The sequence below is a fragment of the Lates calcarifer genome, linkage group LG2 (genome assembly GCF_001640805.2).
Source record: "Lates calcarifer isolate ASB-BC8 linkage group LG2, TLL_Latcal_v3, whole genome shotgun sequence".
NCBI lineage: Eukaryota > Metazoa > Chordata > Actinopteri > Centropomidae > Lates > Lates calcarifer.
This window is the reverse complement of record NC_066834.1, coordinates 18,905,575-18,930,585: the sequence shown is the minus strand read 5'-3', so window position 1 is coordinate 18,930,585 and position 25,011 is coordinate 18,905,575. Positions and strand designations below refer to the sequence as shown.

Genomic DNA, 25,011 nt, shown 5'->3' with positions numbered 1-25,011 from the left:
GAGGTTTAGCTCCTCCCTCCACTCCACAGTGTGTGTGTGTGTGTGTGTGTGTGTGTGTCAGGGATCCTCCTACACATGAGTGTCTATGATGTGTATGCATGTGTGTTTTTATGTATCATGATGCATAAGTCATTCTGCGCACGACTTTCAGTCCGTGTGTTAATATTTCTATTCTGTGTGTTTTAATGTTGTCCCAATGAGAAGACCGTCAGGGAATAAACTGATAATCAAAATAAAGTTTTCACATAGTGGAGCACAATTATCTATTTAAAAGATCAATATTATTACAAGATCTTTATCTATAAGGACATGGGATGTGATCATATCAAGGTATATAAAAGATAGTCATATTAAAAAGTGTTGATAACAGACTTTTGGCACTGACAAACACAGCACAACATGTGAGTCACCCTCAAGCCCAAACACATGCCCAGTATAATAACTGATCCATTGATATTTTATTTAGCCTTTGCCTGAAGGAAGGAGAAGAAAGCTCATGACTGTGAGGAAACAGGTTCAAGTATCTGAAGCAGCTGAGAAGATCTGCTTTGTGAGCAGGCGGCGAAGTCCTGACAGTTCCAGTGGTGCTGCCCGGAGACCAGAAGAAGCAGGTTTTATTTTGTGTATTTAACACATTAAGATAATATAATAAGCATGAGGAGTTGACTCAGTTCCTCAAACAGCCAAAACTGATAAACAATATCTGATAAACAGATAGATAGACACAGTAAAAGATGAAAACATGTTTGAACTCTTCTGTAAACCAATAATTAGCATCTTGTAGGGAAACACTGTTTTCTTCGATCTCTCCTTACAAAGGTCAAAGGTCAAGGTCAGTTTTAATAAGGCAGCAGGAGCTGGAAGGGAAGGAAAGACACATAAACAGGACAACCACTGTATCTGGATAGTCTACTCAGCTGCAATGATCACATGTCTCCTAAGAAACTAGAGTAGAGAGTCTTCTCACCTCTGGTTGTCAGTGCTGAGTTGATACACAGACAACAAAGGGAAGTCTATCAACACAAAATTTGAATCTGTCATGTAAACAGCATTGTGTTGCTGTCATTAAAGCCCTGACGCTCATCACTTCAAAAAGACCAAACACAAGTATTACACATGCTCAGATAAGTCTGTTATGAGCCTGAAGCTGTTAGCTGTTGGATAAAAACGACTGAGGCCTGTAGACAAGATGGAGCATTGTACAATTCATACATAGAAAAAGTTTAATGGGTTCCCCACAGCATTGTTTCACTTGTGAATCACAACCTTGGCAGCAACTTTGGTATTTCTATTCATTTTTACCACCGGGCACCAATGTGTTCTTCCAGTGTTACTTTGAAATCTGCACAGTGGTAAAGTACTGAGGTTTTCACCAGCACAGAGCTTGATTATTTTTTATCTCCTCACTTTAAATAGCAGCTTTTTTTTTTTTTTTTTTTTTGGTGAAATCAGATTACAGAGGGAAATATTCCATTATTTGATACCAACTGCATTAAAGATCTCCACAGCTTCAGTCTTGTCTGTGCCATTTTGAAACCCATGAGGAGTGAATAAACCTCCTGGCAGCATCAGTCAATGATAAGTTGAAGGGAAATGTAAAGAGGTCTTTTAGAAATGCAAATCACACAGGATTGTCCCTTAAGCTACCAACCAATCCATGTGTAAAATAAAATACACCTTTTAAGCATTTCTTAAAGATCATACAGTACTTTTGTCCAGGGAGAATGGATACTAAATGCAAACCTGCCATACAAACGTATTTCAAGTAGTCATTCCATTACTGAGCTGTCGGGTGGAAGAACAAAAGACCTCTGGTGCCATCATGTGTCCTGGAGCCAGATGACAACTGAAACAAAGCACCACAGCACCAGATGTGTTACAGATGAGAACTAAACCACTAATCATGTTAGCTTCACTCTTTTTGTTTAGTGCAAAGGCTAGAAAGCAGTGTTATTGAAAATAAAGCACACAGTGAAATGAACTATTGGATTTTATGAGTTGTAGTGTGTATGTGACTCTGTCTTCCTCCACCAGCTGGTAGCAGGGAGATGGCTGTCTCTCTATGCCACCATGATTTCATTTAAAGGGGTGGGGTGTGTTGTCTGCTAATCGCTAAGGTCGGTGGTTCAGTCCCAGTCTTGGGCAAGAAGTGAGTGTGTGTGAATTGTGACATGTAGCGTGAAGTGCTTTAGGTGATAAGAGCAGTCTATTTAAAATGATTAGGGTTGTGCCTCTCAGGATCTTTAATTTGTGCTGAGACTGCTGGGACAGAGGGGGTCTGTTTAATCTGTTTCTATCTGTTCTGATTCCTCTCAACTGTCACACTGAGGATGATGTGTCCATTACATTTTGACTGCTGTATCTTCTCAGCACTGTGTCTGGACATTTAGATGATTTGGCCGTACATGTATGTGATCCCTTTGACATTTTTATTGTTCGTAATAATGTTATATTTTATTTTAAACTTCACACAAACTCTCGTTATATCATCAGCAACACAGTCTGTACTTTTACATGCACACTAGTGTCACTGTCTTTGACAATTTAACAGTTTAACAAGAGTCATATTTTTACTGAGCAGCATTTATTATAAATATTACAAGTAATATCCTAAACACATTTTATGCTCAATGCTCAATATTTAATCTAATTCCAGTTTTTGGAATCTCCGTACACTGTACATCTTAAGCGCACACTTTAGACCTGCATTGAAATTAATGCATCAATTTAGACATGCTTCAAAACAGTATTATTGTGAATTAAAACAAAACAAACAAACAAAAAAAAATCAGGGTTAAACTTTGCCCTTTTGTGAGTTTATGGGTTCCCTGTGCTGCATCAGCTGAACAGAATGTCATTAATGTTTTTAATCACTGTTATGATCTGTATAAAAGTTAAAATTAAGAAATAAACATATATTATTATATTATATATATTGTGGTTATGGTTCTTCCTTCTTCCTAAGGTGAGTTTCTATTCATCAAGAGACCAGCTTGAGCATGAAATGCTTATTAGATGAGCTCTTAACATGCTTTTTTTATGTGTAAAGATTATTTATATATAAATATGTATATTGTGTATCCCCCTGGTTTTTATCATGAGTGGAATGTGAGAGGATTGAGAGCGGAGAGATAAAGAATGGATTGAGAGAGCAGACTGAGTTCGAGACCCCACCACTAAAACACAATAACCAAAGCTGAAAGGAATGTCATGCCTTAATTGGATTTCACAGCAGAAGACAGTGGCTGGATTTGATGCCTGTGTGTGTGAAATTCTCTTTTAAAAGAGGCACAGCTGTAATAGCAAACTTTCTCTCTGAACTGACCCTTGAATAAATTCACTGACTTTGCAAAACTAGAGAGCATTAGTCATCGCCCCTCTCCCTTCAGTCAGAGGTGGATAAGAAGTGGAGAGAGGGCGCTGGGTCAACTGGTGAAAATACAAGAACTGCTAATGCAAAATAGGCAGCCGTAAAGCATGTAAAAATAAGCAATGGGCAACACTGAGCTTTAATTTGCCTGGTAGTTTTAAAATGCAAATTATGGGGGATGATGTGGAAAAATAAAAACGTGTAATTGCACAATTAAAATACAGCACACAGTTTGAGTGATAGAAACTTACAAATTTCACTGATTTATTACCACTGTATCTGTTTGTCTGTAATCTGTTAATGTGACATGAGTTACATTTTCTATATACAGTTCTTTAACATGATAAAAAAAACATATGTAGTGCATATTCACATGGCAGATTGAAACTCCACATATTGTGGTTTGCAAAGACATAGAAAATCAATAAATAATAGGTTTTAAATAAACATGGCAGATCGATCCACTGTCATGAAAGACATGAAAAACAATGTCCATATATCTGTTTTAGATGACAGAGAGGCACATGTAGCGCTATTTAGACTGTTTGAAAGGTGAAAAACTACATTTTGTCTTTCTCTGTATTAATATTAAACCATCTCGTCTGTCACATCAGATACCAGCACACCTGTCCAGATTATAATGTGAGAATACTGATTAAGATATGGGTGTGTAAATGAATAATTATCATAATGTTACAGTTGCTGCTGTGCAGTTGTGCTTTGGTGTCACAGGTCGTCTGTGGTTCAAGTGCTCATGGTGTTAGCAGCTGTCAGGAGGGAGGCGAACAGAGAGTCTGGTCTTTGCTTCAGCACATCTGGGTGGTCTAACTCTGCCGCCTGTCAGACACAACACACATCATCGGAGCAGGTTCAAGGATTAAATAAACTTAATCTTTGTGTGTTTGTGTTTTGTTTGTTTTTTTTACCTCTCCATTGTCCATGACCAGAATACGATCTGCGTGCATCACAGTGTTGATACGATGGGCAATGGTGAGCATGGTGCAGTGCTGGAAGGCCTCTTTGATGGTGTTCTGGATCAGAGTGTCTGTCTCTGCATCGATGGAGGCTGTTGCCTCATCCAACAGAATGATCTGTCAGAGGAGGGACAGTTAGTGTGGATAAAGGAGGTGGTTTGTGAGAGTAAGAGTTGGCATACAACAGAAAAGGTTTGGGAGTGGAGTGGGGATTAGTTTCAGTTCCACACTTTGATTTGTAGAACTGAACAAAACAGTTAAGAGCAGCGCATGAATCATGACCAAACATTACTGGTTGTGGTGAGGGAGTCAATGTAAATGTGAACAAAGAGATCACAAGCAGTTGTGGCACATTGACAGAACTTCAGTTGCACTAAAATTGTCAAGTGTGCAAATACAAATGAGTAAGGGGCAGATACATGTACAAACCTTGGAGTTACGAAGTAGCGCTCTAGCCATACACATCAGTTGTCTTTCTCCAACAGAGAAGTTCTCTCCATTCTCCATCACCGGTGCATCGAGCTTCTCCTCCAGTCTGGAGATCTGATGAAATACAACAACAATCACAACATTACTTTTACTACTGCAACTACAACGTCTACATGACATACTAGACGGAGAGTGATCAAACAGCACATTAAAGAAATAGTTTAACATTTTGGAGAGGGTTACATGAGAAGAGAAATACCACTTTAACTTCTTGGTTGGCAACAGTTGGTCTGGCTCAATGGCCACACACTGTAATAAAACTGTAAATACACTGTGCTTCATGATGTACTGGTATCATACCGAGTCCTTCATGTATGTCTTCTCCAGTGCTGCCCAGATCTCCTCATCTGTGTAGTTATTAAAGGGATCTAGGTTGTATCTGTAGAAAACATAAAGATCATCAGTGTGAACAGAACATTTATCGACCATTTGTGTGTGAACAGAAAGTTTGGTGGAGTTAGCTAAAGGGTTAGCTAAGATTACCTGACTGTGCCAATGAATAACACAGGATCCTGAGGGATAATGGACAACTTGCTGCGCAGATCCTGCAGCCCAATGGACATAATGTCCACTCCATCTATCAAGATGGTTCCTGCAGCTGGCTCCACCAGCCTGAACAGAGCCACGCCTAAGGAGGACTTCCCTACAGACACAAAGCAGAGAGTTATTAAGCACAGCAACACTAATTGTTTAGAGAGGTTTCCCTCAGCACCATACAATTAGGGCTGAGTGTTATCAAGATAAAAACTATCATTTCAGTCAGTAACGATAATTATCATGATAGATGATGTCAAATCATTATTTCTTTCTAGTTTAAAGGCTGATTTTTTCTCCTGAGCGAAAGCTGAAGGAACCAGATGGTTAACAGTTTATAATTATGTTTTTCGTCAGAGCATGGCCAACACCTGTTAAACATTTCATAAATCTGAGGCAGAAAAATAATCATAATGATAAAATTTGACCTAATTAATATAAAATTTGCACAATGCAACTCCTGCAAGGTAACTGGCAGTTCATGATTTATTTCTGTGCATATTATCTAAGCATTGAAATTAATCATACTCCACATTTATCAACCATTTGTTATTTCTATTGAAATAACAGTGTCACTGCACATTTAGACCCAAAGATGCTGCTGCTACACAGGATTGTCAAATATGCCTTGTAAAAGACAAATGATCATCAATGTAGAATTCAGAAGTTTATTAATTTACTGCATGTATGTTTATTATGTCATATGATGTATTCAACTAATCCTTCCAATCACTCTGTAACTGAATATTGCACTGAACATGTTGTCACAATATCTCAAAACTGTATAAAATTCAGTGTGAATTTAGGACTGTTCAGAATTCAGCTCTATGATAATTAGCAACAGCATCTTCAGTTAATCATTATTGTGTCCAAATTGTCCATTTACACTAAATCCCACCTGTCGGAAAAAAGTTATGACTAACAACTGCTGGAGTCATGGTCTTACCAGAGCCCGTCCTTCCCACAATGCCCAGCTTCTCTCCAGCTCGGATTGGGATATTGAGTCCATTCAGGACAATGGGTGTATTCTCTCTGTACCTCATCTTATAGTCCTGGAAGGTGATGGCTCCACTCTTTGGCCAGTCCTCTGGGATTTTAGCTTCTTTAATGTGTCTGGGGGCCTCAGGCTTGCAACTCTACACACAGTTAACAGTAATTAGTTTGAGGCAGGGAGATCAGCTGTATGGAACTTTATGGCCTCTTTGGTAAAAAAGCAAAGAAAATAAACAGCTTCAACAATGGACAGTCTCAGGAGGATCAAGACAAACAGATGGACTGTGCGTAATCTGTCATTATTTTTCAGAGACAAAGAAGTCTAGGGTCTGACCGTGATGTATTCCAGTAACCGCTCCACCGAGTTGAACCTCGCCTCCACCTCTGTCGCCTGCCTGACTACGTACTGAAGCATGCCTGTCAACTGGAAAACACACAACCATTCTGTAAACACACTTTCACTGTGTCCTTGAAAAATAAACTAAACATCAATGAATTTTCTGTCCGACTTTACCTGTATGGTGTAGGACATTGCCAGGCCTTTCAAGGCTGGACTGATGAAATCGTTGCTGCTGAGCACCACAAACAGAGCCACCAACAAGGTCATGGTCGCAGCCATGAAGTCCAGCCAGAAGGAGAGCCAACGTGTTCCAGAGTGAAAGAGTAAATAGTGGTTGGAGTTGATGTCGTTCAGGTACTTGAACCTACAACATGGCATTAGACAGGTCAGGTTTTGTGAGCACCACCTTAGATTAACTATCAACAAGACCAAGATCGGATACTGTGACAAGACAGCACCTCTTCAAAAGGAATGGAGGAATCTTACAGTTTTATGTGGCTGTCTCTGATGTTGTAGGCATGAATGGTGCTGAGGCCCTGCAGCATGGAGGTGGTAAGAGAGATGCAGGGAGAGCGACTGATGTTCTCCATCTTCTTCATCTGACGGATACTCCTCTGGAACACACTGCACAGAAGTCACAACTAATTTAAGACATGTGGCAGTTTCCATGGAAATCTGGTAAATTGCAACCATTTCCCACAGTCCCTGTAGCAGCTGATTTAATCAAGTTTAGACTCAACCAGTATGAACTCACAAGAGAATGAGGGTGAACAAAGCTCCCATGACAATCACGGCTATGAGCATGGGCGGGAAGACGGATGAGATGATGATAATTGTGAATGTGACCATGAGAGAAAACTGCATGAAAGGGTCCATGTGGAGGGGAAGCACAGTGTCCACCTCCTCTTGATCTTTAGCGAAGCGGTTGAGGATACGGCCTGTCGGTGTCGTGTCAAAGAAACTCATGGGACTGTCGACGATCTGAGAAAGGGAAAAAAAAAAAAAAAAAAATCTAATTTACTTGTGATGAGTAAACATTATAATCTTCTATTAAAATGCTAACGTTTAAATGTTTGATGTTATATAGACTGCTTGAGATCAGCCCTTCCACTGTACCCTCTTGAACATGGTGTTGTGGAGTTTGCAGGAAGCATGCAAGGTGACGTGAGTGTAGAAGAAGCACTTGATGATGGCAAGTATCACCGTGACAACCACCATAACGCCATAAATCAGCTGGTAATAGTGCAGGTCTGGGTTTTGTGAGATGTCCCCATGGTTTGAATTTGTCTGATTGGATGTCTGAGACAGAACAGAGAAAATATGATGTTAGTGGAGACCAGGACCAGGTAAAGTTGAGCTGAGCTAGGAACTAAATAAATATACTGAGTAATAAAATAGAAAAAATTTAGATCTGACCGCACTGTTGTGCAAAAGTTGCTAATTTTCAGGTTTTTGGTCCCACCTGTTCTGTGTGCTCTGTTCACCTCTATCGCTGCCAACATAGACATTTGCTGTGGTTCAGCAGTAAACATGGACAGTGAGTTCATGTGTAAAAAAAACTGAATTTGTAGGTCACTTCAAGCTGTGCACACCTGACCAACCACTGCAAGAAAAGTGTGCTGCTGTTTGCTTGTTAGCTTTGAAAAAACACTGGGTAACAGAGGTTGTGTAAAGAGAACTTTTCACTTCTCTCAGACTGTCCAAACAACATGCCTGACAGAGCATGTAACAATCTTTATTGTCTCCAGCTGTGGGAGATCACACACTCACTGAGAACACACTCAGACTTCAACCGGGACTGTCGAAAAGTTTTTATTCGTGCATGTGTGGGGATGTGTGTGAAAGAGAGAGAGAGAAAGAGAGAGAGAGAGACAGAGATGTGATTCTCACCCCATCACCCTGCCCCAGCCAAAAGCTGAGCCACCAGTTGCTGAAGGCTGTGGATCCAATCATCAGGACGATGGTCAGGATGGTGAGGAAGGTGATGATGTAGCCTGCAGCAGCAAAGTCACACCAAACACCATCAGGCAGGATGTGCTATGTGTGAATTGTGTCTTATTGCACAGATTCATGTCGACACATGTGTGTATGTGTATGTATGTGTTGTATCAGACCTCCAGCTGCTTGGCAGTACTGATGGTAAACTCTCCAGGAGATGGCGCCCTCTGAGGAGGATTCCTGACTGACCAGCTGATCCTCAGTCTTGACAGCAGCTTATGAGGAAGAAAATGATTTTATAGAGGCACAGTGAAGTGATTTTCATTTGCATCAGCATGTGTCCTGACTAACTGGACTGTTAATATATATGTGAAAATGCGCACTAACTTCAGTGAAGATCCTGTCACCTAGACTTTTACTACATTCACAACAGTGGAAATTCAATGTCCACAGAAGGATCACATTTATACAGACATTAGTATGTTAATGTTTAAGCCGCCTGTCTGCATTTTAAAATCTGGTGCAGTATTTCTACAGTAATAGCTCAGGATATACACTTGAGGCCAGGTGAGGCTTAGCAAGAAGTCCCAATAGATGTGTATTTTGTACTCGTTTCCTGTAAACGTGAAAAGTGACAGAAATGTTTGTGTCTTGAAAAGTTCAAACCCTGCTTACTTGCTCACCTCCACAAACCTGGCCAGTCACTGCATTAAGTGTCATTGGGTGAATTTTTGATTTTTGGGTTTGGGAAATGAAATAGATTGTCAGACACAGCTCACAGTTCCTGTGTCAGAAAGGTGTGGGGAGAGGGGAGTTTCTGAAGCTGTTCAACGTTCAACAGGCACTTCTGTTGAGACCGCTTCACTTACACACCCTTCATCTTTTAGGTTATGTTGCTATGTATGTAAATTATGAGCCTGAATTCCACATGTGTGTGGACTATCACATCTGAACCCCAATTTACATGAGTGAGCTTTGTAGACTTACATCTCTGGTCAGCTGTTGTTCCATCATCCTTTTCATCTGACATGTCAAATGCTGAAAGGAAGCACAGATGTGAGTCATTTTGCTGTTCACACTCCCACTGCCATTTACCACAAAGGATCTGACATAACTTTCTCCTGTGCTGGTTCAGCGAGCAGACGGAAATGTAGCTGGATGTTGGAGGAAGTATAAATAAAATGACAGAAAATTTCCCTACTTTAGGCTCTCATACACACACAGAAAAACTCCCAAATAATAAAATAATACCAGTATATTGGCACTCAGGATTGTAGACTTGTTGCCCTGTCTGGTATTGTTTTATAAAGCTTTGCTCTCACTGACCTTTTGTCACCATTGTCCCTTTGTTACCTGAATGCAGGATTGCCAGTGCTACCTTTCACCTGCTCATGGTTAAATATTGTAAAATTGATGTGTGTGTGATGACACTTTGCTCCACAGGAAACGGTGCCAAGAGTAAAGCAATAAGTTCTGTGTATCCTAAGAGTTTCCTATGCCTATATTCTGATTAAACTGCTTTTATGGGTTTATTTCCAACAGTTATAACAGAGTGTGCAACACCTCTTAGTGATTATTGCGTCCTTGTCCTAAACTCTGTGATGAACTCCATCACATTAAGGCATCACAAAATATACATTTTCTTTGGTTGTTACACTAAGAAACATTTTTCCCTGATTTCCCTACCTGGGTTCACTACCCCACTGCCTGTGCGATCTCTTAGCTCAACCTCCTTTAACTGGGCAGTGTCTTGAGGGGATGCTTCTTCCTCCTCTTTCTGAGTCTGTGGAAAATAAACAAAAACACAGCCATACTGCTGAACAGATACTTAAAACACATTCCTGCATAATGTAAACCTGAAATATCTCCATGTCTGAGGCACAGCTTTCAAATAATACACCAGCAATACTGGAAATGATCGCCCATATCATAACTGAAATTATGGAACTAGTAAACTAGTAAAACAATAAAGAAGCTAGTAAAACAATAACAAACTGGTGAAAAGGTCTTACAGCTGGTAAGACAGTGAGGAAACATTACAGCTACAGTAAATCAAAGTGTTATACTGATGGTTTTGTGACAATCTTACTTTGGATTGTTCCATCTGATAGTTGCTGATGAGCTGAGCGTAGCGTCCACTGGCATCCATCAGGGCCTGGTGGTTTCCAGCCTCCCGGACCTCCCCATCCTCCAGAACCAGGATGTCATCGCAGAACTCCAAATACTAGAGAGCACAAGCGAGGAAAACCATGTCAACAAAACCATCTCAGCACTTTGGCCTCAGCTCCACAACACAGTCTAAACAGCAGTTTCATCTACAAGCATATTTATGGCATTTGGCAAACACTCTTATCTAGAGTGACTACATAAGAGCATGAGATAGCGGCAGTAATCAGACACCAGTTCTTGATGTGTGATTTACTACAGCAGGAAGTATTTTATTTTCTGATTGAATGATTTTAAATATGTAATTATCAATGTTAAAACCCTCACTTTCCCAGAATATACTGTAAGTAGAGACAGGCTTGAATGTTTGCTGAAAAATATGCATATTCACCCTTTTTTACTGAGTCTCCACTGCTTTTCTGGAAACCTCAAAGTGATTACAAGTCTTCACAAAGTCACTGCTCCAGGACAAAAAATTGTCCCGTGCATAACCCCTCTGTAAAATTACATCTTGTTGATTTTACTCTTTGGTGTCCTGTTATTGTGCTAAGCTAAGCTAATCGGCTGCTGGCTGTAATTTCATATTTAGCATACAGACATGAGAGAAATATCGATGTTTTCATCTAACTCATGGTGAGAAGGTGAATAAGTTTATTTCCCAAAATGTGTTCTTTCATTATTAATAAGCTGTTTGGGATTCAGTGTCTGCTGAAGAATAAAGCAGTGTCTACACTATTGTCCTACCTGGAGCTGGTGTGTAACTAATATGATGGATTTTCCCTGGAGCTGCTTCTTAATGCATTCTTCAAAGATATGTTTCCCCACATGGGCATCGACAGCAGACAGCGGATCGTCAAGGAGGAAGATGTCCCTGTTGGAGTAGACAGCTCTGGCGAGGCTGATCCTCTGCTTCTGCCCCCCCGAAAGATTGAGCCCCCGCTCGCCAATCTGCCAACAACACAGACAAAAAACTACTATGACAATGTACAATAAATTAAATAAAAAATAAGGAGACAAGTGCAGGAGGAAACTGACAGTAAAAACAGGAAAGTGCTCAGAAGCATCAGTTTATTTTTGATTCATGTCATGCAATTCTCTACCATGCAAGACATTGTTTTTGTAAACTTATACTTTGCACAGGAAATGATCTGTATCCTTAGATCCTTTTATTTTCACTTCATCCAAGTGTTGCAGTAGAAAATAGTGTTAAAGTAACATGGTTGGCATTGCATAGTTTGTTTATTTGTTTTTATTTTTTTGAACTGAGATGCTATCCAAAACAACTTTGGGATCAAAAATATACAGTAATTATCAGAAAGACACGGTTCAATGGCCTTTAAAGCTGTGCAAAGAGAGAAAAAAGCTAAGCTGATCATTGACTGTTCCAACTAATGTTTCAATAAAAATAAATAGTAGAAAAACAAACACTGACTTCTCAAAGTCATGTGTTTGGGTGGCTGCAGGCTAAATAATCAGCTTGAATGCTACATGCTGATAATAGAGCATCATGTTTTTGTTGTCTTAACTTAAACTACAACAGATTTCTATGAGGTGGCTGCTGTTCACAAGGAAACACCTAAAAAAGTTTTTTTTTTTTTTTTGTTAAGTGATATTGACGCAGTTAGTTTGCACTGTGAGTCATTTGGTAAGAGATCAACACCAACACTATCCTTGAATCACTGAAGCTTTAACTGAAGTAAAACATTTTCACCATAATGTGTCATTAAATGACATTCACGTTAAGGACAATGTACAGCACTTGTGAACTCACCTTCACTCATGTAACCTTAAACGTGACTTTAGACTTGACTATAAAAGGGAGAGACGCTTGTGACATTGTAAAACTATAACTTGAGACAATGAGCATTTTTCATTACTCACTCCCAGCCACAGACAAGTACTCTAGCATGGGAAAAAGACTAGAGAAGCTTCTGAATTATTATGGGTCTTCACAAAAAGAGGGCTAACTAACAGGCCAATTGCCGCCACAATGTCTTTTTGATATAATTAAGAGTGCTAGAGCTACTTTTTAGTATTGAATTGTTGGTATTGTGTCCACAGGAGGTTTCTTACCTCACTACAGAGGATGTCATTCTCTTACACTCAAGAAATGGTTAAAGTGCATTAAAAACAATAGCCAGTTTTGATAGCTCAGTGTATGAGGGAGAGCTCCTACCTCTGTCTGATCACCATATGGGAGGATTTTCAGGTCAGTTCTGAGACTACAGACATCCACAACTCTGTCGTATCTGTGAAGAATCAAAGCAAGACTGTTTATTCTCTGACAGCCAAGTCCAGTGTATTCAACAGAGGCATTTTCAAGACATGATTCAGTCATTTCACTCAATTTAGTTATTAATAAAACATGATTAAAATGGGATGTGCCATTTTGGAGAAACATCTGTTTAAATATGTTGAGAAACATCTGAAAAACTGTTTTTAGAAAATTTAAGATTCTGTATTGAATGTTTAACACATGCAGTAAACATTTGCAGTGGTTGCTACTAATTTTTATACATTTCATGCTATGTGAATAAGAGGCAAATTGTATGCAACTCCTGCAGACATGCTCAGACACACTGTCTCTGGCAGATTATGAGAAGTAATGCGGGAACAAACTATACTTCTGATTTGACTGTTTCTGTGGATACACACACAATGCACATGTTAGAAAGTTGAAAAGAAAATACAATACTCTATGTTTTTTTTTTTTTTTTTTTTTTTTCCAGTCAGGGTCTATCGCTATCTTCCTACAGTGTTTACTTCATGCATAGTGGTGGCTGCAGCCCAGCTGTAATGAGCAACCACATCATAAATGCCACCCAAGTGACTTGACTCATTAAATGCTGTGCATGGGTCAGCAGTCTTGGTTCTCGCCATCTGGAGTGACTTTCCAATGATAATCCTGTTAGATAATACGGAGGACCTCTGCTCTTGTTTGACTACCTTGCCAGATGTGAGCTCACAAAGATAAGAGGAGCTTTCTATGAGTTAAAAATTTCTCAAAAGAAAAAAAGAGACAGTCAAGCCTCGTGTTTATAGTCTGTGTCAGTGTGGCCATGAGGAACAGTGGTAAAACATTAACATCAAAAACGGTATCTCTGTAAATACAAATACTTCCTACTGTTTCCATACTCAAAGGTCAAGTTACTTATAATCTGTAACAATAATATATTTGGGTTAAGAGATTAATTACTTGGCCTGGTCAAAAGGTTCCCCCATTAGGATGTTTTCCTGAACAGTTCCATGGAAAATCCAGGCCTGCTGGGAAACGTAGGCAAATGATCCGTCTGCTGCGATGGAGCCCTGAAGAAGATGCATCTGAAATACCAAGATGATGATACAAACACTATAAGTAAACTAGCTTAGAGATAGCATAATGCAAATCAGGAGCATTAATTTGTGTAACATCTGCATTGCAGAATGGCGGGCAATAAAATATAAGCCAATAAAGATGACAAAAATCAAGAGAATAAAGGGGAAACAAGATAAACCTGTTCCAAAATGCTTGAAATCAGCGACGTCTTTCCACTTCCCACATTCCCACAGACACCGAGCAGGTTGCCCTTACAAAAATAAAACAGATTATAAATTTCTCTGTAGTCCAATCTAGGTAAACTCATTTATCCTGATCAGTGGTAAAGCACACCTTAGGCAGTGTGAAGGAGATGTTTCTCAGCGCTGGCAAGGTTTCAGTCTTCTCATTCTGGGACACCTCGTCCACCTTGTGTCCCTTCACTCCATTGTCTGTGCTGGGCTCGGGGGCTGGCTGTTTGCTGGCTGTTTTGGTCCAGGAAAGTGTTGCATTTTTCATCACTATGGCTGAGTCGCTGTCTTTCCTCTGCATCAGGTATGGCTCTGGATTCTGGATCATCATTATTTTCTGAAAGAGCCACACATTGTATTCAGAAGAGTTTTTTTTTTAAATGTTTTTAAAATTGAGATTTTAATTACAACAGTAACATGTACAATGAATGATGATATTTAAGGTTGCAGTGGCAAACTGTGAACATACATACCCTGAGTCGTGCCACTGACACAGCAGCCTCAGCCAGAGCCTTCACACACAGAGGCAGCAGAGCCAGGCAGAACCTCATGGAGTTGAAGATGGCGATGGTGGTGAAGGCCTGAAAGTAACGGAGTGATGCTTAAACACCACACAACACTGGTCATATACTGCACTATAATGCTCTAATGGTCTGTGGCCTGCCCTGGTTTGGTGTGAGCACAAAGAGGAAGGAAGGAAGCAGGCGCACCCATCACAAATAACTGGTGACAATTCTGAAAGATAATCATCTCAGCATACATTTGATGTCTCACACATACAAATACTTGCAGTTAGACTTACAGAAACACCTGTATTAACCACTTAAATCATGAAGGTTATAATGGAACTCACGTCAGATGTGTTGAGGCTTAAGCGCAGCGTTGTGTGCACCACGAAGGTGAGAACGGTGGCGAGGGTGGGGATGATGCTGGTGATGCTGGTATTAATATTCTGGATGTAACTGACCATCTGCAGCTTTTTCTTCTCATTTTTCCTTAAGTCTGAAAGAGATACATCAGATATTTGGAGAAGAAATTTTTATTTATTTATTTATTTATTTATTTATTTATTATTTGTAAAACTGCTGAGCTTCCAACTCCTTTCAGACTCAACACATGTTAGCCAGGGTACCTTCACTGTAGCAACTGGGGGATATGTTATTTGGTCCAAAGCAGCTAAAAAGATAGTTACACTATGAAGATATTTAAAATATTACAATAATTTCTCTTAAAAGCATTTAAATATGCAAACAAAATAGACACACACATACAGTACACTGTATGTCATTTAACCATTATAAATCATGATCAACTGGAAAATGTGCATATGAGGATGAGCCCCATAACTGCTGCAATCCCACAACTGACCATAAATGAATTAATAAACAAAATGTATTGTGAATGTCTATGAAGATATTGAGATTGATGCAGAGGTCAGAAAATCGTTATGTGTAAATTTGTGGTTTTAGCGGTGGTGGCACAAACAAATGAGACCTTGGCTACAGCAGCTTTAAAAGTGTAAAACAAGCACATCGCTGCACAGGGTGTGAGAGAGTGTGCGGCAGCTGCAGTCTCATCTTCGACATCTGGTGCCTCTGGCAGCATGGTCACGTGAAAAACTAACAAAAAAGTCATTTGAATATATTGTCTTAATTAAACTGCCTCACCATCTGCGCTGTCAATTTCCACTGACCGCCTGATTTCCAAATACATGCCCCCTTTTTCCCTTCAAACACAGAGTGGTTGGCATAAATTGTGTCCCTGATATTTTATATACAGGTAAGATTAAAAACTTCTCTGGAGGACAAAGTCAACATGCAGCTGTGTAATTTCATACCTGCAACCTTCTTCTCAAATGAATCTTCCCAGGCGTACATCTTGATAAGTTTGATGCTGTTGAGAATCTCATTCATTGTGCGAACACGGCTGTCTGTTAGCAACATGGCCTTCCATCTGAAAATGTTAATGACTTTGGCCAAGAAAAACTGGAAGCAGAAAAAATATAAAAAAAATCAATGACAGCAAACAACAAATGATACCATGTTTAGAGGTGCCTTTGTGGCTGAGTTAGCCAGCCAAATACTAGATGATGCATGCTATAAAATATTAGCCTTGTAGTAACTAATTAAACTGCAGGAAATTGTTTTGCAGAGAGGTGAGGCACAGAAGTTACATAACCACAAATTTTGTGATGTATTGTCCTTGTTTCCATAAACTACAGTTGTGTTGCATTTCTGAAATTAGACATACTGGCTTTATATTAGATGCTGTGTGTTTCAGTGCCTTTAAATACTATATACTTTAGTTCAGTGTTGGACAGGATAACAGGAAATGCACACTAATGGGAGACTATTTGGGACAATAATAATTGTATAATATAGTTAAGATGTCTTAGACTAGTCTACATTTTTGCCTGCACAAAATTATGACTATAACTTTTCTTTATACAGCATCAAGTAGACCTTAAGTCACTGTCTATACTGGACCATTCTGAATTAATGTATTGCTTGTTTGCTCTATTTGTTTCTACCTTTTGCTAATTGCATTACCCAATAAAATCTAAATCATTTAATTTACACTGCGTCCAAGAATATGTCTATTTATGAACTATGTGTGCAGTTTCTATTGCACAGACCTGTACAGGGATGAAGATGAGGTAGGTACCAACTCCAGTCAGCGCGGTGTAGCCCAGAACAAAGCAGGCATATACTATGCACACAATTAAGAGCACCGGGACAGCCAGCATAAAGCTCCCAAACAATACTGCCTCAAATAATCTGTGGCCATCATTGGTCAAAACATTAATCATCTGGAAGGGAGAGACACAGAGAGAGAGAGACTGACAGGATTACAAGATGCTTGAACTACGTCAGTGCAGGTGAGTTCCAAAGGATATTTATGAAAAAGCTGTAGAAAGCTATAAAAGCTTTCGCTACAACTGCTACCACCACTACTGCTGTAACAAAATACATTATTCAAGAAGGGCATTGTGCTAAGTCTTCAATAACACAAATTATATGTGCACAAAGCACAAAGCATTCATTAAATAATATAATATCTCTCCCAGAGAAATATGAGCACACTGCATTAAATAAGCATTAAACCTCCTATATGTAAAGCAGCGTGTACCTCTCCCGTTGAAATGTTGCTGTGCGCCCGCAGAGAGATGACTTTCTGAAAGGCCATCGAGGAGAAGGCACCTTTCAGTCTGACAGCTGTGCGCAGGCTCACCGCCCAAAGCAAGGACATTAGGAAGGCTTTGAAGAACTCCGAGGTGAACAGTCCCAAAGACAGACCAACACCATAGGTCACTGAAGACGTCCCTGGGTCTTCGACATAGGTTAAGATCTTATAGACCAGAACAGCCTGAGGACAGAGACAGAGCAGTTTGAACAGTACTGGTTTTGTATTCAAGAAGAGATAAACATGACCTGGATGACGGACAGACAGATGTTGTTGTAGATTATTGTGTGCTTGTAACATAGGTAATGTTTAAAAGTAACATTGGGTCAGGGAATGATTGTTGCATTTACTGTGTCTTAGATTAACATCAAAGAAATACCAGTAAATAGTAGGTTTAGCTGTATACAACTTAAACACAGTAGTTTTTTTCTGCCAATATTAAAAGCATGCCAGAACATATACTCTGCATTATTCTTCTCTGGTCAGTCTTCTCTGGTAACTCCGGGCTTTGCAAAGGTTTATAACTCACAAAACCCTTGTGATGTCAGCCATAAAGACTAGGCTACATTGTTTGCTTTAATTTCCAAATTCACAATTTATAACATTATAACAACATTAGAAGTATATGACTTTGTTCTTCTACTCTACTAAATCTTAAACAAAACTGTAATTTTTTTACTCCATTATATTTGTCTGACAGCTATAGTTAGGGTTACACTTAGTGCACTGTTAAAGATTAAACAAGTGTCCACATGGAGCTTGTTCTTGTCACGTTTTACATGTCTATGAGATGTTAGTAGTTCCAGGTGGTTTCAGTTGAATGACTGTTTGAAACTTTAAATGGTACATTTTGCTGATAATACCTTGTACTTTAACAAAAGCAGGACGTTACTTGTAGTGGAGTATTTTCACAGTGTTATATTGGCTGTTTTACTTAAGTAAAAGATCAAAATACTTCTTCTACCATTGTTTTTTTCCCCACTCACCGGACCCAGAAATACAGCCACCATGGCAAGAATGCCAATCATGACGGACAGAATCAGCCTGGTTCTTTGAAAGCGGAGGATCACACGAACCATAGAGGCTTTCTCCAGACCCACCTTTTCCACCTCTTCTTCCCAGAGTCTCTGAAGCCTGAGCAACACACACAATCACAGGACAGTCAGAGATGAACATATAATGTCTATAAATGTGCTGTAATTGTATCAAATGACAGCAGAGAAATGTGGCAGTGCCATGAATCAACAAGAAAAGTGCCATGCCTATCACCACTGGTGGTGGCTACGTCCATAGGAGACAGGTTGAGAGAGTTCACGTCCAGCCTATTCCTGAACATGGCCCACATCATGGGGGTCATCCAGGCAAAGGTCGTAAAGGACAGGAAACCTGCATTGTCCAATGGGTGAGACCTAGACACAGAAACATCATCTGATATAAGCTCTGCCAAGTATTGTGTTACCTTAGAATTATTTATCAAATGATGATGAAGAAAATGAAAAAAGACAAAGTCTGTCTTCAGTGAGACTGACTGTGAGGAGGACCAGCGGATGGGTTTGAGGGTCTGAAGGCTCTGGTGGTATTTTCTGAATGGGGAGGGGTGGAGTATTTCACTGTTGTCCAGATCATTATGTTCTGGACTGGAAGCCTCGGATTCCCGTTTCCATCTGACACTGTCTTCTGCCTTAAGAGTCCAAAATGAAAAGAGACAGAGTTGAACAGAGAAACTGAGAGAGCAGAGAGTGAGTGTGTGAGTGTGTGTGTGTGGTTTTTGTCAATTCATTCCAGCTACAGATTCTCAAATAGTAGATCAAACACATCTGCCACAAAAACACAGGATGCAGGAGAAACAATAGCCAAGGAAAAGATCTCAGGCAGTGAAAGCAACATGGGAAGTGGTCGGGAATGTTCTGGTGAAAGCTGTTGTTTCTGTACTTACAAAAGAGACTCCGCGAATACCATTCTTCTCCAAAGAGTCGTCTGTCTTCATTTTGTCCTGCGCCGAGGGCAGCAAGCGTGAAAAGTCACAATTTTACCAGCCAACAAAATATTTCAAGTATAAACATTGTTTATAGCCTTGTTTACAAGATACAGACCCCAGATACAGATACAGAAGATACAGTAACTAAAGTCTATCATTGTGTTATTCAACATTTCTAATCATATGATGAGATTATTATTTGTTTAGAGCTATCCCTGAAGCGTTCAAGTGTGTATGCCAGAAGAAGAAGAAGAAGAAGAAGAATGTCAATGCTAAAGTGTCATCTATTTGAGTGTTTATAGCCAGGTCACATTCTTTCATACCTCCTAAGTATCATCTGAAAATACAGAGTCAATGAATTACAGAAGTCTTCCTCCTATCTGCCTCTCACCTCCATTCATACTGTGTCAAAGTTCCTGAAGCACTTTACAACTTTTCATGGAACAGCTCTGATCAGTGACACACCTCTTTTGTCACACGTCCCGTGATGAGTTTCTAAACTCAACTCTAACAGTGATGAATTGAAGCTGTGCCATGTAAACTGCGCTGAGAGCTTCACGCCTGCTGCGCATGTGAGAGACGCAACATAACATAACATGACTCCCAAAATTGTGTCTGTGGATTTCCTATAATTTCAAAATATACATCTCATCACCCAAAAATTCAGACAAAAACAGACAAAAGAAGATTCAAGCACTATATTTGAAATATATAACTATTTTAAACTTACGACAACTACACATATCTGCAGCTATAACATGGAATTATTATGCTATGACTCTATCATTCATTTCATCGCTGCTAAACCCCAAAAAAATTTGAAAAAATTTGACCTTAAAAGTATTACATACACTTAATTTGTGTATAAAAAACTTATCTGATTTAAATAAGCTACCTTAAAATGAACTAACTTTTGCTAAATCTTAGATAAAGTGAAAATAACCTCAAACAATATAACTGAACTCAAACACACCTAAAAAAGACTGATAAAAAACTGACTGAAACTAATGAAAACAGAACAATGAAACAGAAAAATACCTGTTTGTGGAGGACAGAGAAGACGCACTGCAGCTGCAACACTGACTCTGACGCCTTCACTGGAGCAACATAATATAACTCAATTGATCAAAGGTCACCCTGCTGAGAGGTAAATGTCCCCACACACTCAGTAGAGTGTGTGTGCATGTGTGTTTTATGTGTGGGGTCTGTGTGTGTGGTTTATAAGAATTTGGGGAAGTCTCTGTCTGTAGGAAGTCTTTGTCTTATTTGGACTTAATATGGGTTAATAGATTTTTACTAACTTTTATTTTCAAGTTAATGCCAGTGTGTGTTTTTTATGTCACACAGACAAAACTGAATTTTGCAAAAAGGATGCAAATATTCTGAAAAACTTCACCAAACCGCATTAGGCCACTTAACCTGAAGATAAAGCTCCAGCTTCACTGGTCCAGTGGTTAGATGAAGTGTTCATAGTTATAAAGATAAGTCGGTGAGCAGCACTGCTTTGTGTGTTTGGAGCTATTGGCGACCCTGACAAGTAATGAATTGTCATGAAAAGCTGGAATGCAATGGCAACTAAGTGTACAGTATAAATGTCTTGGCAGGTAAGAGTGAAAAACTGCCCTCTGCTGGTGGCTGATGACAAGAGCAGTCAGGTGATCCAGAACCATAACTGAGCCAAATGGTGTCAGCGTAAAATTTCACCTTATTGAGTTCACATCACAACTTTTACAACATTTTTCTAACATAAATGTTTGACTAAGTGTCTAGGGAAAAAAATAAAGGTGTCTTACCTGTCCATACCTGTCTGTCATGTGCCACCTGGACAGCTGTAAAATGTTTTACTGATGCTGAAGGAGGCTAGTCAGAAAGATGCTAATGTGGCATCACTTGGGTTTAGGGACTACAGGACTTTTACCTGAGAACTTCTTATCACAGTGATTTGTAAGTAGAAAAGAGTAAAGGCACAGTTCTTTTACAGACAAAACAAAAACAGTAAGAGTAAAATGTGTAAATGCTGAAAACAGAACATTGAACACTGAAAACGTTTCACATTTGATTTCAATAAAAACGTCCTCTCCTGGTTTGTAGTTTCCTGGAAGCCAAAGACAAGTTTCCACTAAGGTGGACAATGAAGTTAATCAATCAATAAATCAATAATCAGGGTGTGAGAATATGTTCAACACAAATTAAATGGAAAATGTTTAAATGTTCATATTTTTAAGGTGTTCTGCTTTTTATTAGACATTAGGGTGCTTTACACAGTTGTGATGATAAATAAATTTGACATGTTTTGAACTGGTACACTTTGTTCTTGTTGTGTTGTTTGTTAAACACAGTGCTTTGGGTGTAAATATCTTTTTTTTGCTGGGTGTTTACTAGGTTCCAAAAAATATTTAGATCTTAATATTTGACCTTTGTTATGCAACATTCATTCAGTTTTACCTGATGAAGGGAAAAGACTGAAATGTCTTTAGGAAATATGTATCTGCTAATAAGACTTGTTTTTGTTGTCCATTTCAGACATTATAATATGGAGTATTTGTGTTTATACATGTATGTATGGATGGAAGACAAAAAGTAGTCTGGATGACGTTACCTGTTTTATTGAAGTTTATCAGAACATACAGTGTGTGTCTATGTTTCTTGCTGACAACACAGTAGCTGAGAGGCTCAAGGCCGTAATTTGCCTGACTGATTTGTTGGTCATATTTTCCACCTGGCATTTTGGCTGACAGTAGGCTGTGCAAGCTGCGTGTTCTAAGTATTAAGAGTATCCATCCTCCCATAACAGCTATCATGCACGTCTGAGCCACTGCACTGCCGTCATCGTGGCCTGTGTTCGTCAGCAGGGATTTGTGGTACATCTCTATACAGACAGTGCTCTGCCCTGTGGTTTCAGTCTGATCCAGCGGTCAGTGGTTGTATTAAAGAGGTGATGTTATTCTCTCTTAGTCACAGGAAGGAAAAAAAGAAACCTGTGTTATGTCTTTATTCCTTAACAATTCCTTTATCTCTGCACAATAAAAACCCACTGGTTTAAGTTCTAAGTTGTAGTGGAAAAACAATTATTGTTACACAAACTAAAAACACTTTTTAAGTCAGTCACAGATAAAACAAATGAGGCCTATGATCAAGGAAGAATTAGCTTTATTATTTTATTATTTACACCTGTGCCTGTATAAATATAGGTACATTTCATGTATATAAACACTTATTTTACTATGATAGAAACTCATGTCCTATGTTATACTTGACCCCAAGATATAGATATCTCTCTCTCTCTCACACACACACACACACACACACACACACACACACACACACACACGCACACACCACACAATGTACCTGTGGTTTTTCCATGTCTGCTGCTTCTGTACCATGTTGTATTGCTGTTGTGAATATTAATACAGTTACCATATGTGTCCAGCAGATGGCAACCTTGGCTTTGTTCTTTAGGCTTAATAAAGCTAAATACTGCAACTTTCTACTTTTACTTGCTAATCTATTATGCTTGGCATGGTCTATAAGACCCTGAGACTAATTTAAAAAGATATAAAAAACAAAAACATAAACATAAAAATCTTTGGAAATTGCACTGTTCATGAAATCATGAAGTCCTCCTGACTACCCAGACAGGTACAGGTACATTTGGCCACACTTCAAAAACTCAGCTGTGTTATTAAGAGGCTTTTGTTTGTTTTCTTCCATTTTATTCTTCCAGTGTTTTGTAGGTACAGATATCCCTCTTTTAAAATCAGATTTTCCCTTTAAGTGTTGAGTGAGCTAACTACTAAGTACTGCTTCCACTTTACTGTACAGATTTGCTTCAATCTACAACTGTAGTTAAAGCTGTGAGTTTGTTACAGAACATGGTCCACGTTTACACAATTTGCAAACTCAAAACTCAGTTAGCAAACTGTGTGTCTGTGGGTTAACATGTTGACTGAAACTAGTTTATAGGGAAAGAATCTTTCTCAGTATGAACAGACAGGCACACTTAAAGAGTTATGGCTCCAAGAATTTTAGCAATAGAAATCCAGCCCATGCTTCTGTTTTTCATCCAAGGAGTTGTTTGGGTGGTCTGAGTCAGATTTAGATACAGACCTTATCTGGAGCCCAGGGCTTTGATGAGAGGTGAAGAGGTGGAGCTCAGAGCTCAGAGGCTGATTCTGGGGGGATGACGTGGTCTCATCTGGAGCCTGAGACGGCCAGCCAGGATAGGCACTGCCGGAAACTGGCCAACCGTGGAGGTCGGCAGTGAGTCTCGAGTCCAGAAGAGTGTCCTTCATCTGCTGGTTTTGCCTGGTTGCTGTCTGCCACACCACCTCCAACTCCTCCTCTACTTCCCTGGAGGAGCAAAGAGTGGAGAGGAGACAAGGAAGTCAGACAGTTGCTCAATCCGTTTGAGAGAGCAAGCTGCTGAGGTGACATAAGTAAAATGAAAATACAAAATCTGTTTTTGAAAACACTCATCAAAACAACATACAGAGTAATGAGTTGGATTACACCAAACCAAGCAAATTCAGAGAATGAAAGAACAAAGATGGTGAACAGACTGAAGTTAAGACTGCAGTAGACTGCAGTAGAGTACCTCAGGACTCCTTATTCCCACCACTGCTCACTCCTCCTGATCCAAAAACATGAGGCTGCAGGGAATACAACTGCAAGCATCATCTCTTTTCCCAATTATTTCTAAAGCAGTGCCTGAAACATTGTATTTTGTAACTGAAATGGAGTAAGGCCCATAGCTACCATGAACATGCTGTGTTATGGATGTAGTGGGTTTGGTCTACAAAACTGTATGAGCATGACTTGAAAGGAGAAGATAGAGACATGCAGTCAGAGTGAAGGAACTCTTGTACATTTTTTTTCTTTGTGCATTTCTTTGTCTACGTTTAACACAGACACATGCTTTTTGATGTTTTCTTCTTTCTTTTCTTCTTTCTTCATTCTGTACAGTGGTCAAGACTTAACAAAAATTCATTACACATGTTAAGATAAACACTTTATTCACCTTTTATTTTGGGAAGCGTATCCAATTTGATACAACGTCGTTACATTTACATTCAGAAAAAAACATTTTAAGAACCATTAACCATTATGAACCAAAGGTCACTAAATAAACTTGAATCTTAGTATTTGATAGTTAAAAGCTGAGCTAACTCAGTGCAGTTTAAACAAATTCCAGGTAACTACTGTACATATTTAGTCTAGGTATGGTCCATTGCATCCAACACCACAGATTATATAGTCTGAGTGAGTGTGTGCGGGTGTATAAGCCTAAAGGTCAAAGCCAGCAGTCACATCAGCAACTCTTTAGCATTCAGCTGGTCACAACAGGAGGTACAGATCAGCTCAGGTACATACTGTCCAAGCAGATTAATAAAGCTCCATTCAACAATAAATAAACAAAAATATTAAATCACATTTTATTCGGTCATGTACAAGGATTGCTAGTACTGCCAAATCATCAGATTCATTAAGCATGCTCCTC

The 25,011-nt window shown here is 39.3% G+C and overlaps 2 protein-coding genes across 2 annotated transcripts in view; both read right to left on the bottom strand.

The window, feature by feature from the left end:
- Positions 1 to 3,601: 3,601 nt before the first annotated feature.
- On the bottom strand, positions 3,602 to 20,698 carry abcc12 (ATP-binding cassette, sub-family C (CFTR/MRP), member 12). Its single transcript, XM_018697477.2, has 31 exons — positions 20,550 to 20,698; positions 19,470 to 19,526; positions 19,063 to 19,214; positions 18,796 to 18,942; positions 18,520 to 18,667; positions 17,480 to 17,716; positions 16,986 to 17,159; positions 16,188 to 16,335; positions 15,204 to 15,352; positions 14,824 to 14,931; positions 14,454 to 14,687; positions 14,299 to 14,370; positions 14,001 to 14,125; positions 12,981 to 13,053; positions 11,549 to 11,752; positions 10,728 to 10,862; positions 10,325 to 10,421; positions 9,626 to 9,676; positions 8,815 to 8,913; positions 8,591 to 8,694; positions 7,817 to 7,999; positions 7,455 to 7,681; positions 7,187 to 7,324; positions 6,875 to 7,064; positions 6,695 to 6,784; positions 6,314 to 6,503; positions 5,317 to 5,476; positions 5,134 to 5,212; positions 4,774 to 4,887; positions 4,297 to 4,461; positions 3,602 to 4,207 (listed from the first exon to the last, which is right to left on the bottom strand). Exons 2-31 carry the CDS (start codon positions 19,518 to 19,520, stop codon positions 4,115 to 4,117), a joined length of 4,137 nt encoding a protein of 1,378 aa, XP_018552993.1. The 5' UTR covers positions 19,521 to 19,526; positions 20,550 to 20,698; the 3' UTR covers positions 3,602 to 4,114.
- A 1,945-nt stretch (positions 20,699 to 22,643) lies between these two features.
- Positions 22,644 to 25,011, bottom strand: part of cep89 (centrosomal protein 89) — a 50,774-nt gene continuing 48,406 nt past the window's right edge. Inside the window, exon 18 of the mRNA XM_018697502.2 lies at positions 22,644 to 23,864. Coding sequence (XP_018553018.1) covers positions 23,540 to 23,864 — 325 coding nt within the window. The 3' untranslated portion in view covers positions 22,644 to 23,539. The remainder of the gene's footprint in view (positions 23,865 to 25,011) is intronic.